Source organism: Cajanus cajan, chromosome 1, assembly GCF_000230855.2.
Source record: "Cajanus cajan strain Asha chromosome 1, NIPB_CcT2T_4, whole genome shotgun sequence".
Lineage (NCBI taxonomy): Eukaryota > Viridiplantae > Streptophyta > Magnoliopsida > Fabales > Fabaceae > Cajanus > Cajanus cajan.
The window spans coordinates 2,457,863-2,475,182 of record NC_138517.1 but is presented as its reverse complement, the minus strand read 5'-3'; the positions used below and the strand labels follow the sequence as shown (position 1 = coordinate 2,475,182).

General features: G+C 32.0%; 1 protein-coding gene across 2 annotated transcripts; it reads left to right on the top strand.

The window, feature by feature from the left end:
* Positions 1 to 9,079: 9,079 nt before the first annotated feature.
* LOC109813458 (aldehyde dehydrogenase family 2 member C4) lies at positions 9,080 to 13,782 on the top strand. Of its 2 annotated transcripts, none has more exons than XM_083072617.1 (9): positions 9,080 to 9,422; positions 10,097 to 10,239; positions 11,315 to 11,698; positions 12,240 to 12,329; positions 12,431 to 12,604; positions 12,696 to 12,833; positions 13,006 to 13,143; positions 13,243 to 13,304; positions 13,379 to 13,541. In XM_083072617.1, the coding sequence occupies exons 1-9, from the start codon at positions 9,314 to 9,316 to the stop codon at positions 13,404 to 13,406; spliced, it is 1,266 nt and encodes a 421-aa protein (XP_082928743.1). In that variant the 5' UTR covers positions 9,080 to 9,313; the 3' UTR covers positions 13,407 to 13,541. The 2 variants fall into 2 exon arrangements, with proteins under 2 accessions (XP_082928743.1, XP_029130235.1); XM_029274402.2 differs by having other exon boundaries at positions 9,094 to 9,422; positions 13,398 to 13,782.
* Positions 13,783 to 17,320: the final 3,538 nt, after the last annotated feature.

Genomic DNA, 17,320 nt, shown 5'->3' with positions numbered 1-17,320 from the left:
TGGCCTATCTAAGCACCACTCTCCCAAATCCAGTGGCCTCCTAGAGCACCACTCTCATATATCAGTGGCCTATCCAAGCACCACTCTCAAGAGACTCTATGTGAGCTCTTCCAGTTCGAAAATATTTTTCCTCTCCTCAAGTCCTAGGCTAGACTCATGCCATAAAGCATCACATGCAATCATGCATCATACATCATATATGGTCTTCCCACCATAATGATCAACAATTATACACATGTCATAAGACATCACATGCAATAATGCATCATACATCATACATGGTCTACCACCATTATGATCAATAAACATACCATATGAACATATACACATGTAATATCATATTCAAACATTCATATATATCATCACTATGCATACATATGAATCACACCTCACCATACATCATATATCATACATATATGATCCAAATCTTTAACTTTAAACATGCATAAGCATCAATTATTTATAAACATATTCGCGCTCGGCGCAGCCTGAGCTCGCCCAGCCTAATCCCAACCTGAGAGTCCTAAAACTCGCCCACACCCGGCGCGTTCAACTCACGCTCGGTGTCCTTGAAACAGAGACTCCTAAAAGTATCCACGCCTGACGCAACCAAATCACGTCTGGCCCAACATCCAACCGAGAACCCTAAGCTCTTCCACGCCTGGCGCGCTCAACTTGCGCCTAGCCTAATCCCAGTCAGAGAGTTCAGAAACTCTCATCCAACCCAACAAATCCAGCCACATGCAAACACAAAAACACAATGCATAGGCTCTATACAACACAAAAACAACTCCAAACCTACATGCACCAATCTGATGCATCAATTCCACCCAAAAACCCCATTTTTCCCAAAACCCCGAAAAATGAGCAAATTCTCCGATCCAGCCATGGATCCTCATCTTTCATGCATCAATTGAGTTTCTAACTCACATGCAACTTAAATAACAAACATTCTAGCTTCCCTTACCTGAAGGTTGGCTCAGAATAGCCAACAACTGCGACGAAATAGAATTCTTTTCCAAAGCTCAACCCGGAACTTCAAACCTCCCAAAGCAAGCTTTCTAATCTGAATTTCAAGAAAAGTCAGAAGGAGTTAGTGATCTAGAGGAGAAAAGGAGTCAAACAGAGAAATTTGGGAGAGAAAGGAGCTCACTAACCCAGAGACCTTCTCTCTAAAACTTCTCTCTAAAAACTCACATTTTCCTGAAGGCCCCCAACCCCTATTTATAGACTTTCGGATTGCCCTAGAACGGCCCGTACCGAGTTCGGAACGGCCTGTTCCGAACTCCCAAATCACGCACAAAATCCACGCCCAGAACGGCCCGTTCTGAAATCAGAATGGCCCGTTCCGGTACTCATCCAGAACGGCCCGTTCTCCATCCGGAACGACCCGTTCTCCTTCCCAGAACGGCCCGTTCTCCTTCCGAAACGGCCCGTTCTCCTTCATTTTTGTAAGGCCAAATCAGTAGTTTGGAACGGCCCGTTCCAATTTGGGAACGGCCCGTTCTGGCTACTGGATCATTTTTTTCATTCATTTTTTTTTTCTACGTTACAATATGGTTTGAAGCAAGCTCCGAGACAGTGATATAAGGAGTTTGAGTCTATTATGTGTGAGTAAGGCTACAAGAAGACTACTTTTGACTATGGCATTTTTGTTAGAAAATTTTCTTAAGATAACTTCATTATCGTGTTACTATAAGTTGATGACATGCTTATTAGATGTTTCCAAAATTGACAAGTTGAAGAAACAATTAGGCAAGTCATTTACCATGAAAAACAGGGGAGCTACTAAACAAATTCTTGGTATAAGAATCTTGTGTGACAAAAAGAAGAAAAAGCTTTGGCTCTCATAGGAACACTATATTAAAAGAATTGTGAAGATTCCTAATGGAAAAGACCGAGGTGGTGAGCACTCTTCTTGCTACTCATTTTAAGCTGAGTTCTAAACAGATTCCATCAAATGAAACTGAAAAATTAGATATGCAACAAATTCCTTCTACATTTGTGGTGGGTAGTTTGATGTATACAATGGTGTGCACATGACCAGATATAACACATGTTGTTGGCATAGTTAGTAGATTTATGTCAAACCCAGGTAGTTTATTGTTGGCACATTTAGTATATTTTGAGGTATCTTCATGCACTACAATTATGAGGTTTTGTTTTGGTGGTGATAAGCCTACTTTGGTGGGGTATTCAAACTCTGATATGGCTAGAGACATTGATTCCATGAAGTTCACTTTAAGCTATTTGATTAAATTTGCAGGGGGAGCTGTGACTTGACAATCTAAACTATAGATGTGCGTAACTTTATCTTCTATAGTAACTTTATCTTCTATAGTGATAGAATTCATTATCACTACTGAAGCATGTTAGGAGTTGCTATGGGTGAAAAAATCCTTCCAAGAGTGTTGGTTTTATTTAGGATAAATATCTACTATTTGTGGATAGTTAAAGTGATATAAATCTTGGTAAGAATTCAACTTTTCATTCAAGGTCTAAGTATATTGATGTGAGGTATCATTGGATATGTGATGCTTTGGATGTTAAGTTGTTAAAGCTGGCCAAAATTCATACTGATGATAATGGTGTTGATATGATGACTAATTCATTACCAATAGGGAAGTTTGAAGTTTGTTGTGAAATTGTCGGTTTGGCAGTTATCTCTATATAGTTGTGAGGGAGAGATTTATTGGATTTTGGCCTCCCTTCTTATATGGAAAATAGACTCAAATATGTAAGCTCATTATGTCTCATTTAACTAAATGGAGAGAGGTTAGGTTAAGCTAGAGAGAGTGTCATTTTGAGGGAAAACAACAACAACAAAATATAAAGAAAAGAAAAAAGAGAAAGTTTTGTTGTTTAGTTTGCATATCCATTAGTCAACAATTTTTTATTCGCAATTAGAGATTTATTCACCATTTGATCAGACTAATTTTTGGAGAGCATGTTGTAGGATGTGGTTCTTCATTTCAATGGTTGGATTGTCTAAGAAAGGTTTAGAGTGGGAGAAATGCTTCTTGTAGTAACAACTTTATTTTTGAGGTTTCATTTTATTTCTCATTTGTAAACAATTGTACTTAGCTTATTTTGGTTGATTGTAAGCATTGTTTGTGCATTTGTTAGAGACTCTTTTATACCCTTTATTTATCATAGTAGAGTTTTTCTTTAGTTTAGACAACTCATGATTTTTACTCTTATATTAAGGAATTTTTCACGTTAAAAATTCTTGTATTTCTTGTATGTTTGAATATATATTTTTGCTCTATTTTGTTTGTGATCCTCACTGATTCTTGCAAACAACATTGTTTCTCTTTTATTAAATTATTGTTATTGTGTTAAATTTTCTTCCATCACTTAAATGATGAACTTCTCTTTCAACCTTTTAATTTTGTTTCTCTATATCATCATTAAAAATAAACACTAAAATGATAATCTTATTTCATTTCATTTTATTTCTCTCAACTTATTTTATCAATCCATTATATTTCAAGATATATATTTGTAAAGACTTTTTGAGCTTGAAATCATGCACAATACACGTATGAACCTATCCTAAATCATGTTTAGTCTAACTTTTTTCTTTTTGGCTTAAAAACTATTTTAAAATTAAAGCTTAAAATAAAAGTCTTAAAAAATGTCATTTGAAACTTTTTGGTTCTTTTAACTTAAAAAGAGATGACATGAAAGAAAGTAAAGAAAGAGATCACAAAAATGATAACAAATCTAAAAAGCATAGACCAATCATTTTTATTTTTATTTTTATTTTTATGAATAATGTATTTCGTTTTTTTAGGAACAGACCAATCAATTAATGTTTTAATCATTCATTTCAACTTTATTCAAGATTATAGAAAAGTAACTTGTCTGTAAAGTTAGGGTGTAAGGTGAAGGGTATTTACTTTTAATTTTATTTCACCTAACACTCCATAGGTCAATTATTTCAAAACACTAGCTATTCAACATGCACCAACATAACAATTGATGGTAAAATCTTCTTAACTTAAGTACTAGTAATTCAATATCTTAAAAAGATGAGGCTGGCATGAGAGAGTAAAAGCTCACGGGTTGTTATGGGTACATATATTGATTAACCCTTTATTTATTTATTTAGATACTGATTAGCCCTTTAAACTTAAAAAAGTACAAATAATTTCGTTAGGTAGACACTACACATCATGAATTGCACCGGGAAAATGGTTGGTATAATTATTAAGTTGATAAAAGATTCTTTCCTTAATTTTAAAATGGATAAAAATGACGTCTTATCATTTGCATATAATATTATATTATATGATTATAACTTTTAGAAGAGAGGTCAGCAAAGAAAAGTGATCAGCTAAGTGAAGAAAAAAAACAAAACCTAGCGAGAGTACTCTATTAAAAATAATTAACCAAATTTTTAATAAAAATTAATTTTAAACAAAATTTATGAATATTTTTCACTAACATAGTAATCTTAAAAAGAAAAACTTTTAACAATTTAAAGATTTTTATATTATCAACCAACTAGTAATTATTTTAAATATAATTTTAAAAATGAATTATAATAAAAAATCAATAATCTTATATAACTAAATGATAATATAAAAAATATTTACACTAGTGTATTAAAATTAAATTTATAATATATTTACTATTATTATTATTATTGTTGAGATAAATAGATATATTATTTTCTTTATAAAATGATCCGATAAGTCTATACACTTATTACAGTTCAACAACTTAATAATGAAAAACGTAAACATAATCTAATATATGATTATCATTCAAACAATACTTGAATATTCATGTTGCAGTATATATGTATGAGAATAAATAACTAAAAATGTAAAGATCCTTCATTGGGATTACAACAAAATCTTATATACCTACATATATAATATCATGATTATAAAATTTTAAGTCATCGATCAAGTAATAACTAATTGTATCAGAACAGCCTACACCAAACATCCCCATCACCAGTGTGCCACAACATCTTGTTTGCCCTCCAACCTAATCTTGTTTTGTTCCTGTAACACAATATCTCAACTCATTTAACACAATTTATACAACACTTTGAATATTATCATTCAACTTAAACAACTCAACATACTTCATTTCAATATCTTATAACATGATTCAAAATCATAAACATCATAATATAACATAACTTCAAAATTATTCAACTTACAACATCAATGTAATAGATAAAAGCATTAATATTTTGCAAGTCCCTAAAATCACCTAGTCAATTTGACTTCAAAATAGTCTTTTCTCCACTTTAGTCCTACCATAAAAAATTGACCTAACCAACTTGACTTGAAACACCCTTCAGATAAATATGTCCAAATTTCATCTGATTAAGGAAACTTGGCCTAGCTAGATTGGTTTCCAAATGGTCTCTACCGCTAATTTCACCTAACCATGAAATTTAGGCCCAATGAAATTGTGTTGGCTCACATGCAACTTCACTATTTCTAGACATCCTATTGCATCAACTCATCTATAAGTTCAAAAATTAAAATCCAAACCATGAAAAATAACTTATATAACACAAATCCAACAGTAGATTCAACATGCAACATAAATACATGAAGAAATCATCAATTTTGAGTTTCGGTTCATCAACCCCAATAACTCAACTACGCCATCTTCAACAACTATCTAAAAAATAACAAATTAAGCCACCAATAGGAAAATTCAACATGCAACTCCAAAGAATCAAACAACAAGCACCTCTTATCTCGAATCCACAGGAACAAAGGAAATGAAGAAGAAAACTCAAAGAATTTTGACTTTTCATACGAAGATTTTCCCCCTAATTCTCAATTCCTCAACTTTGAATCTCTATTCAACTACAACAACCTCTGTTCTAAGGAAGAATCAAAACACTTCTAAGAAGTCAAAAGAAAGAAAGATCTCCTTCAGTTCTAGAGTTTATCTCTCTAAAAACTCTAAGAAATGAATTTATGAAGTAAAAGTTTTCAAATAATCTTATTTATCTTTCCACAAACTTGATCAACTTTAACCTCAATACAGAATAATCTCAAACAATTAAACTCAATTTTTTTTTAATCCTTAAAGTTCTAAAATATCAAAATAATACATTATCATAAATTAATTAAATATTAAAAATTAAAATAAATAAACAACTAACAACAGAGTATTACATATTATAATATCATATAAGAAATATGACTTTTTAAGAATGACAAATATGTTGTTACTTATATAGTTAAAAAAAAAAAACAAGTAGTCATGAACATAATTCTTCTTTTTATGAAATAATAAAATACATTAAGAGATTAATCCATGAAATTTTAATTTATCAAATTCCTCCCGATACTTCTTAATATATTTTTTACTCCTATATTAATTTTATTTAATTGTTAGGAAAATATTATACTGACACATCTTATATGTTATAATTTTTTAATTACTTGAAAAATATTACATCATATATTATTTAAGAAAAATTACTTAAAATGTTAAAAATATAAGAGTTTATGTACAATCACAAAAATTCTCCTATGAAATCAGTGTAATATACTTTTACATATAAAAACATATATACTAATTAAGTAAGGTTTTTTTTATATAAGCTAAAAGAAATGTATTAAGGAGGCACTAGGGGTGTCAAACCCAAATACAAAAATGTTGATAAATAAGAAAGGAGTTACAAATAGTCTTATACTACTCTAAAATTATATGTTCCTATCATGAGTAATACAAATTTCTGTTGCGATGTGGTGTAAAGCATGTCTCCCACATGACCCATTGCATGTTGATAATGACATTGATGTGTCCTACTGCAATCAATGAGTGATCAATTACATGGTCCATAGAGTCTATCATCTATGTGTCCACTTTCTATCATCCTGAATATGTTGCAACTCAAACCGAAAGGCAATATAACCCCATACTTCCCATAAAAGATTACCAAAGGAATTCCAACCTGTTTACAAATTACAGTGCTAGGATACACACTTGATACAAGAAATAGGATCCATAAGCCAATTAACATACAATAATTGATCCCTCTTCAAATTCACACACAACCATTTCCAAGATCGATATTTAATGGCCTAAAAAATTTCCATTATATCCAGCATCCCATTATTAAAAACAATACGGTTCCTATGAAGCCATAAACTCCATATAACAGAAATCCAAATAGTTGTGAATATCCTTCCCTGCTTCTTCCCAAATGCAAATCCACCTATACTTAACAATAATTCATCCAAAGCATTAGGTAAGCACGCTGAAATACCAAGCCAATGAAGGACCAAATACCAGATTTTACATGAAATTCTGCAGTGTAAAAAAAGATGACATACGTTCTCTACCTCATTATTACATAAAGCGCAAAAATCATTAATAACAAGAATACCACGCCTTGCTAAACTTGCTCGAACTGGTAGCGAATTCAACAATAATTGTCATGCAAAAACAATTGCTTTCTTTGGAGCTTTTGCCTTCCAAATGCATTGAAAACTTTGTTTTAAAACCGTCTCCAAAACATTTCCTGCAGAAAAAAAGGAATGCAGCCAAATATATGCTGATTTAATAGTAAAAACCTTTGATGGATCACATTTCCATAACCACATATCGGGTATATTTAACCGCAACTCCATGCCACCAACTAATTCTCCTAATTCATTTTCCAATTCTCTTTTCCATTGAAGTATCAAACGTCTCCGCCACTGAAATTTCCACTGCCACCCTCCTTCCACCAACTAATTAAGTAAGGTGACTTAGACCTTTCTTTTTGTTGTCTCTTTTATTTTAATTTGACTAATATCTTCACAAGTATAGTTGTGGGATTAATCTTTGAATTAAAAGATAATGATCAAGTAAGTCTCTGTCTAAAGTAACAACTCTAAAATTAAAATATTAATATTATAAGTAAAACTTTCTTTCAAATACGTCATGCTACTTGTTGGTGCATTAGTTTTTCTCTAGGTGACATCATACTTAAATAAGGTCAAATTAATTTATTAAGAAATTAGAGTATATACGTTAAAAGTTTACTTAGTTAAAAGAAATCAGGGTATAATAATTATATAATTATTAAAACTTTAAAACTAATATCATTATATACTTATTAGTAATTCAAGAGCATTGACTGACGTGTAAAATTAAGTTTATTAAGCTATTTAAATTTAAGTTTATAGTATCATTGAAAGTATATTGCTATGAAATAGATGTTTAAATAAACTTTGAAGTTAGAATAGGCATTAAAAAATGATTAAATAGATAAAATGGGTTCGAATAGGCCTTAAATTTAGAAAATAAACTAGGATTAGGTCTTATAAAACACAATCTAACTCAATTCGTATATCTACTTCTATCATCTATTTTTGGTAGCTAAACCTTTTCGTGTGTGACTTACAAATTTTTGAAAGATAGTTTTGACAAAAATGACACACTTGGCAGCTAAACCTTTTCACGTGTGACTTTTAAAATATATAGGTTAGACAAATGATTACACTAATTAACACAACGTAATTGGTACTCATCTAAGGTGATATTGGTTCAAAATCTAACTTTGCACATTTTACAAATTTAGCTTCAAGTTATGTGTGCAAAAAAGGAAGTTTGATAGCTTCAAGTTATGTTTTAACAATAACGCTAGCTAATTGAAAGAAGAAAAAAAAACGAAAGAAGAGCATTTGATTGGTGGTTTATTTTACTTAATTGATCTAATAACGACTACACAACCATAAAAGAAGAAGGAAGAATCATTTTTTTTTAGTGATTTTTCTTAACATTTAGTCTCTTCCAATTTTACATATATAAAAGAAGGATTTAATAGTCATGGATTTATAAAATAGTATTATACTCTCATCACTACTGGTACGATTTTTGAAGTAATTATTTTAAAAAGTCAGCAAATTTATCATACATGATTATTTGTGATGAGATACCGGTGTAAAATTTTGGTACTGAACCTATTTTTTCATTATTATTATTTTTATTTTTTGCTTTTGTACCATTCTTTGTATTCCCACAAATTCTGACCCAGCTGTGGCATTGAATATGGGAGGTCAATTGCTAACAAACGAAACTGTTTTGGTATTGATATCTGTCTACCTATTCCACCATTCACCTACCAAATGATTCTCCTTAGCCTACCATCACAGCACCAATAATAAACATGATGCAAAGTCATTAGTTAGATATTTATAAATGCATGTGTTGTTGTGTTGTGCTACATGTATATGTATATAAATAACTCTCTTCTTGTTCTCCCTTTACATAGCCAACCACAAACTTTTGTTTGGTACTTGGCACTCACCAGATCAGTCCTTCAAGTGGATAAAGGATGGAAAATCTCAGCAATGGCTACAGCCACTTGAAATCCTTTGTCAAGATTCCAACAGTAAAGTTTACCAAGCTTTTCATCAATGGACAATTTGTAGATTCTGTTTCAGGTTCTATTTAGTTTCTTATCATTTACTTCTATTCTACTGCATTAGTAAGTATTTCATCTCTTTACAAACATAAGCATGTGTGGATAAATTTGTTATAAAGCACTTCTAGACGAAGGAAATATAAAAAAGTAAAATGCTTAAGCAAAAGATCCTGTAACAAGTCTCAGTGTAAAAACTCTTTTTAGTATCATGTAATCACGAACTATATATTTCTCTTCCATGTTTTTACGGTATCATGTAATCACAAACTGTATATTTCTCTTTCATATATGATAAATATATTGACTTTTATATAATTCTTTTAAATAACACATCAACTATAATTTCTGATACAATATAATTCTTTTTACAGTATTTTTGTGTAGAACCAATATGAAGTACATACAAGTACCTGACTTAGAAATACATCTTTATTCCAGAAGTGAAGACTTCATTGAATAGGGTGGAGGAGTTGGTTTGAAAGACTAGAATAATAAAGAGCATGGACTTAATGTGATAGCATAAAATTTTGCTTGTAAACTTTGGTTTGACTAGAATAATAATGAACATGAGTTTATAATGTCATATAATTATTGCTTATAAACTTGTCTAATCTAGCCTAGGGTAGTGACTTCTTTTTGTTTTATTTTTGAAAAACTAAATTGACTTATATGGGACTTATGGGAAAACAAAAGGGAAAACGTTCGAAACTGTTGATCCAAGAACAGAGGAAGTGATTGCTGAAATAGCAGAGGCTACCAAAGAAGATGTTGATATTGCTGTGAAGGCTGCACGTGAGGCTTTCGATTTTGGTCCATGGCCACGCATGCCTGGTGCTGTAAGTTCAAATCTCCACCAATCCTAGTCACTGAAAAGTTATGCACCCAATTCTCATCGTTACCATAAAACAGATTCATGATAATATTAATTTATGATTAGATGAAAGTGTAAAAATATATAATTATTTTAAAAATCATATCAATAATATTTTTTATATTAATCAAATGTTTGCATGCTACTAGTGAAGAGTTAGGATAGTACGCACACGATTTTGTGTTCGAATTTCAAATCCTAGGATGGCAAAACGGCCTAGTCCGGCCCATTTTGGCCCGGCCTGTCATTGGCCCGCCAATGTAAAATGGGCTGGAGATGCTGGCCCGCCCCGCCTAAGATCGGGCTGGCAGGCTGGCGGGCCGGCCGCTTACAAAAAATAAAATAAAATAAAATGGAAAAAAAAATATTTTATGGTCAAATAAAAAAAAATTGCTACAAATAAATAAATATAACCATATAAAATTAAAAATGCATATATATTGTACATAATAAATGTTCAACAAAAATAAATTACAAACTTAAAACAAAATCAAATAGAAATTAGTTCATTTACACCAAAATCAAAACCAAATTATAAACTTACAAATTATTTATAAACTAAATTTTTTGATAGTCCACAAAACAAGTTTAAATACAATTAATTAACTTTAAATTTTTATTTTAAGAATATTAGAAGCTCTCTTGAAAGAAGTTGTCTCTACTTTTTTTCTTAATCATCTTCATCCTCATCTTCTACATCAAAATAAAATAAACATAAAAATAATTAAATTAAAAAAAAAATATATGCGAGCCGGCAGGTTGTGGCGGGCCGGCTCGCTATTTGGCCCGGCGGGTTGGCGGGCTTGGCGAGGCAGGGTTGGCGGGTTGAAATAGTTGGCCCAGCCCGCCAATTTTTGGCGGGCCATGGCCCACTTTGCCATCCCTAAATCCTAGTATAACTTTTGTAATTCTTACTGATCATAAAAAAATAACTCAAAAATAAAAGCTCAACATATTTACACATGCATAACATAGGCAGTGTTCTTCTCAAGTAATGAGCAGCATTAACTAATTTGTTATGATCATGGGATGTTGGACAGGAAAGAGCAAAGATTATGCTAAAATGGGCAGAGCTAGTTGAACAGAACGTAGAAGAAATAGCAGCATTGGATACCATTGATGGAGGAAAGCTATTCAGTTGGTGTAAGGATGTGGATGTTCCTGAAGCATCAAAGATCCTGCGTTACTATGCTGGCGCTGCTGACAAAATTCATGGAGATGTGTTCAAAACATCTCGTAACCTCCACTTGTATTCTCTCATGGAACCTGTTGGTGTTGTTGGGCACATTATCCCTTGGAATTTCCCCACGGTCATGTTTTTCGCTAAGGTCGCCCCGGCCTTGGCTGCTGGCTGCACCATGGTCATCAAGCCTGCAGAGCAAACACCACTCTCATCACTCTTTTATGCTCATCTTGCTAAGCTGGTATGGTTAAACACATTGGTTTAGCTGCTTATCAAACATAGCTAAAGTATCAACATCATGTGATATAGTTAGCAGATAATCATGTTCTCTAAGTAGTCAAATGTTCGATTTTCAAGTTTATGTATATGAAAAAATATTTGTTAGGAGTGATTAACCCTCTTAAATATATCTTTGTACCTTGAGGGATTAGTCTCTGATTTTTGGTAGGGAATACTCAAGGTCACGAAAAGAAACATAGCTAAAGTTGCATTTGGTAGATGTGTCAAAATGAGATTGGACATGAGGTGTTCTATTTTGTGTTCAGTATGTCTTAAAAATAGAACATTGGTGTTAAAAAGTGGTTCATTTTGGTTCCACCCTTTTTGAAGAAATAAAAGAAAATGGAACAGAAGTATTTATTTCAAACACTACCTTAGGAACATTAGCATGTGAGATATCTTGGAATCTTGGAAATTAATGTTTGGTTTGTTAGTATCATTAGTACATGGATGGACATGAATATAAGCTTACTAGGTGTTTTTTGTTTTTCATTTTCATCAAGGCTGGTATCCCAGATGGAGTGCTCAATGTAGTACCTGGATTTGGCTCAATTGCTGGGGCTGCAATAAGCTCGCATATGGACATTGATGCGGTAATTTGAGAGTCAAATGTTTTATATCATTGATTAAGTTGAAGGATATAGCATTTGTTACCAACTAATGAGGTTTATTGTGATTATGTTTTATGTTACAGGTCAGTTTTACAGGTTCAACAGAAACAGGTCGTAAAATAATGCAGGCTGCGGCCTTGAGCAATTTGAAACCTGTTTCACTTGAATTAGGAGGTAAGTCACCAGTTTTGATTTTTGATGATGCTGATGTAGACAACGCTGTTGACCTTGCTCTCTTTGGCATCCTACACAACAAGGTATATTTTCTTCCAAGGAAATTTTTGTAACATAGAAAAAAACATAGACTTATATACTAAATTACTAATTGAAACTCTTCGTGATTTTCAGGGAGAAATTTGTGTTGCATTCTCTAGAGTTTTTGTCCAAGAAGGGATTTATGATGAATTTGAGAAGAAGGTAGTGGAGAAGGCTAAAACTTGGGTAGTGGGAGACCCTTTTGATCCTAAAGTTCAGCAAGGACCCCAAGTAAGAGTACTTTAGATTGGCACAAGTGCACAGCAATGTTCATACTAAATTTATGTCGTGTACCTTAATTAGTAACCCTCTCAACATATTCTATTGCAATCTCCATGCAGTTTCTTGCAAAAAAAAGAAAATTGTTAATGGGATACTTCTCTAACATGATTTTCTACTGTAGACTAGTAAGGCACAATTCGATAAAATTCTTTCCTACATTGAGCATGGAAAGAGAGAAGGAGCCACACTATTAACTGGGGGTAAGCCAGCTGGCAACAAGGGATACTATATTGAGCCTACCATTTTTGCCAATGTTAAGGTGTATTTCAGTTCTACAACAAGCATGAAACCATATCTTTATCATAATTGAAAAACTAACCTTAATTTCTTTTGCTCTTTTGAAAAAATAATCATTTAGGAGGACATGCTAATTGCACAGGAGGAAATATTTGGACCTGTGATGGCACTTTCTAAATTCAAGTAAGTCCATCTTATATTCCTTTTCATTCGGTACAACAAAACATTTGTGATTGTGTAGCTAATGTTGAATCAAGTATTGTATATGTGCAACAGGAACATTGAGGATGCAATTAAGAAAGCCAACAGCTCCAAATATGGCCTAGCAACAGGGATTGTGACCAAGAACTTGGATATTGCCAACACTGTAACAAGGTCCATTCGTGCAGGCATCGTTTGGATCAATTGCTTCTTTGCCTTTGATATTGACTGCCCTTTTGGAGGGTATAAGATGAGTGGTTTTGGAAGAGATTATGGATTGGAAGCCCTTCATAAGTATCTTCAAGTTAAATCTGTTGCAACTCCTATTTACAATTCTCCTTGGCTTTGAAACTTTCATCTCTAGATGATTGTAAACACTAAACATATACATAATTTGGATGCTAAACAATTCAAGTTTTTGGCATTATCTTGGCAATAATTATCTATACAGTTTGTGTGATGCTGACCCACTTCGAAGAACAGTAATGGAAACGTAAAATATATGTGAAAACAAGATAAGGTAAAATATTAAGTTTGAATAGAGAGTATTTATATGCCCCTTATAATGAATACTTTCTAAGAAATTACTTCTTAAATATAAAATAGCACAAAACTAAGGTGACAACATCGACTTGAGTTCTGAAGTCTTAACAGATGATGAATTCATTAACTTCAAAACTAGGCAAAACTTTAACATTCAACTCATTACTGATACTCCCTTCAATAATATTCAAATCAGAAGACAAATAAATATATAAAAATGAGGCCTGAACTCAAGGTTCCACAACCTTAAGAAACACATATATTCACATGTTATATAGAATACACAGAGAAGTGGTTACTGGTTACCACATGGACACATGAGAGAAAGTTAGACACATTAATGTAGCACTTAACATTTCAATCAGAGATAGTAGAATCGCAAGTTTCAATAGCCTTGCCTTAAACTACCCTTTTCTTCACAAGTACTCTAGAAGTAGAAGGATCAGCAAACCTAACACAGAAGGATCTAGAGAGGTTATCTGGCTCATCTTTTGCAGTCCCTTGGTCAAAATTCTGAGAGTAAGAATATGGATCATAAGGGACCTGCAGGGGTGATGCAGACTCAAACAGCTTCTTCTTCTCTTTCTTGAGCTTCATCCACAACACTTTCCACCTCATCTTACTCGATTCAAAATTTGCATTCTCATTGCAACAACACCTTCCTGATTGGATGATGACTCTCTTGCATGAATGGCAATAGTTTCTTATATCCATGGTTTTACTAGACTAGAACTAATAATAGTTCAACAATGTAGTTTAGTTCGGTGAGAACTGAGAAGTGATGAGACTTTGAATATAACTATAAGAACGTGGTTTAGGATTTGAAAAAAGGGTATCGACCAATCTCTATGACCTCACTTTTTCTTTTTAGGTTTCCTAGAATGGTGTTGTTGACAGACAAAGTAGTAAAAGCAAATCAGTTAACTTCAACTGAACAAAAAATATTATATCTTTAATAAAAAAACACCCTACCCTAAGAGCTACGCCACCAAATATTGCTTCCTAGATTATGTGGATCACAATATCTTATCACATTCTGTAATGTGTATTGTAACTTAGGCACGTGATGCACATGACAGACTGCACCCCATGGCCTTGTGGAGCTGTTTATGGAGCAACTTGCCATGTGAAATGATTTTTGTTTTTGGAGCAGCATTGGTGTAATTTTTTATTTTGAGGTTAGGGTGCTCAATGACTTGTTTCTCAATGCTTTACTTGTAGATGTATTATTAGGTAGAAATTATCAGAAATTATCGATTTTTGACGAATTGAATGTATCGAATGTAACTTATATTTGACTATGTGGCTTGTTAGTACTTTCTGTTTAAACTGTAACTTTAATGTTAGTGATAATGTGGGGTATATTTAATAGTAAATACTGAGAGAAAAATGAAGAAAATGATGCCTTCTCCTGCATCGAACTTGATAAGGCTCATCCATAAAGAAGGCTCGTGGTCTCTAAGACTTGAGAAAGGAAAGTAGGACAAGTTCAAGTGTGATGAATGAAAGCAAACCTGTGGTCCACGAGACTCAATGAAGAAGACTTAGGTCTATAGTGTTGAAGTTCAAGGCCGAAGTGAAGTCTCACATTAGTTAGAATTGGCATGTCAAGGAATATATTAGTGAGAAAGACCTACTTATCTAATACCTTAAAGTTTTAGGTTATGTTGTGGTGTCAAATTTATTTATGTGACTTATTCACTACCCATTGTGTGGAGTGCTCCCTATTGTAAAAACTTCTTAATATAAAACATCTGAGATTCAGGATAGAAAGTATAATAGAAGTATAGATGATAAATGAAGGAAAACTTATGCTCTTTAAGAATCTAACTTGAAATACATTGTACAAGGTCAAACTAAGAATTGAGAATAAAAGACAAGTGATAATTAGTTCATTCTAATTAGACTTGAGGAGAATTGTTGGAAAATAAAACAACTCCGACAACAATAGAATTAAATTGAGAAGTGAATTAAGTTTTTTTCATAAATAGTGTTTTAGGTAAAATCACAACTAAATTGTATTTGACCAGGATTTTGTGTTTCAAAGTTCAAACCATAGTTTGCATATAAGTGAGTAAGAAAATTGTTCTCTTATCAAATTCGAATCATTTACTATTCATAAATAATCCAATCACACCCCTAACCTTTGGTGTATGTGAAAAATGACAATCATGTGTTCTTAATTGAATATCTAATCAAAGTAAAATTTTAATATAGTATTAAGTCTAAGACCAGACATCTTGTCATTTGATTATGAAATATATTTGTTACATATATAACTTATAATTTATTAAAATAACTTGTTTATGTGATGTTAGACTCATTCTTTTTGTGAAGTATATTATTTTTGTAATTTTTTATGGATAAAAAAACTCATTTTTTTATCAAACACATTTTTTTAAATGCTTTTAAAATATTAAGTAACTAAATTCTTATAAAAGAAAAAAATAACTAAAAAAATTAAGAAAAATAACTTTTAGAAAATAATTGGCCATCTCTCATTCTCTCACTCATACAACACTTTTCTTATCACTAATTTTTTTTCCTTCTATTTCTTTTCCAAATTATCTCTTTCAAGTTAAAAGAAATAAAAATGAAAATAGTTAAATAAACTCTAATTTATTTGTAAAAATTTTATCTTAGTTTTAACTTACAAATAGTTCTCAAGGAGAAAAAAATGGAACAAACACACTCTTACTAGTTAATTATTAGTTAACATGTCCAAAATACAGGGGAAATGAGTTACCGTTTGTGGAGTTTACTATACTATCCACCAAGTAACTTACTATCTGTCGTTTACAAATAATTTTTAAAAATGTTGCAAAAATGTTTATTTAAAGTTACAAATATTTATTTATTTTTTTAAACTAGCATTACATCTATTATATCATCATTTCGAAACTAATCCTTCAAACACTTTTCTGTGATAAACTCTGTTTTCCACAACATTGTTAAGTGAAATGAACGGTCTATTCAATAACCTTAAGTAGAGTAAGCGAAAATCAGAAATTCAATTTAAATAATAGTTTACATTTAAAAAATGAAATTTGATTAACAGAAAAGAACAATGCAAGTTAAGCCAACTTGGTGAACAGAATATCTGAAGGCCTGAGATGTGACTACAAATCCTCTAAACTCAAATAAAAGTCCATAATTACATAATTATATTATTAATCTTTTGAACCCACAACGTTCAAATTCGCATGGCTTGACCAGTTTGTATGCGTGTATGAATTGGAATCGATTATTTAATATTTTTTCAAAGTCAGATTTTTAACGTTTTCACGCGTAATAAAGAATAGAATCCTATGTCTATCACGGGGTCCATAAAAGCAAAACCGCGTCATTAAAAAAAATGGAATCTTGAAAAGGGAATTCACCATATACATATACATAAAATATTTGATAAAAAAGTTTAAGACAAAAAACATAGAAACCATTCTACAAGGAAAATG

What these genes read in the sequence shown, in the direction of transcription:
- LOC109813458 (XM_029274402.2), top strand. Translation starts at nt 9,314, where the DNA reads ATGGAAAATCTCAGCAATGGCTACAGCCACTTGAAATCCTTTGTCAAG. An exon ending in GGCCACGCATGCCTGGTGCT is followed by an intron (nt 10,240 to 11,314) that starts GTAAGTTCAAAT and finishes GATGTTGGACAG; the next exon opens with GAAAGAGCAAAGATTATGCT. An exon ending in ATGGCACTTTCTAAATTCAA is followed by an intron (nt 13,305 to 13,397) that starts GTAAGTCCATCT and finishes TATGTGCAACAG; the next exon opens with GAACATTGAGGATGCAATTA.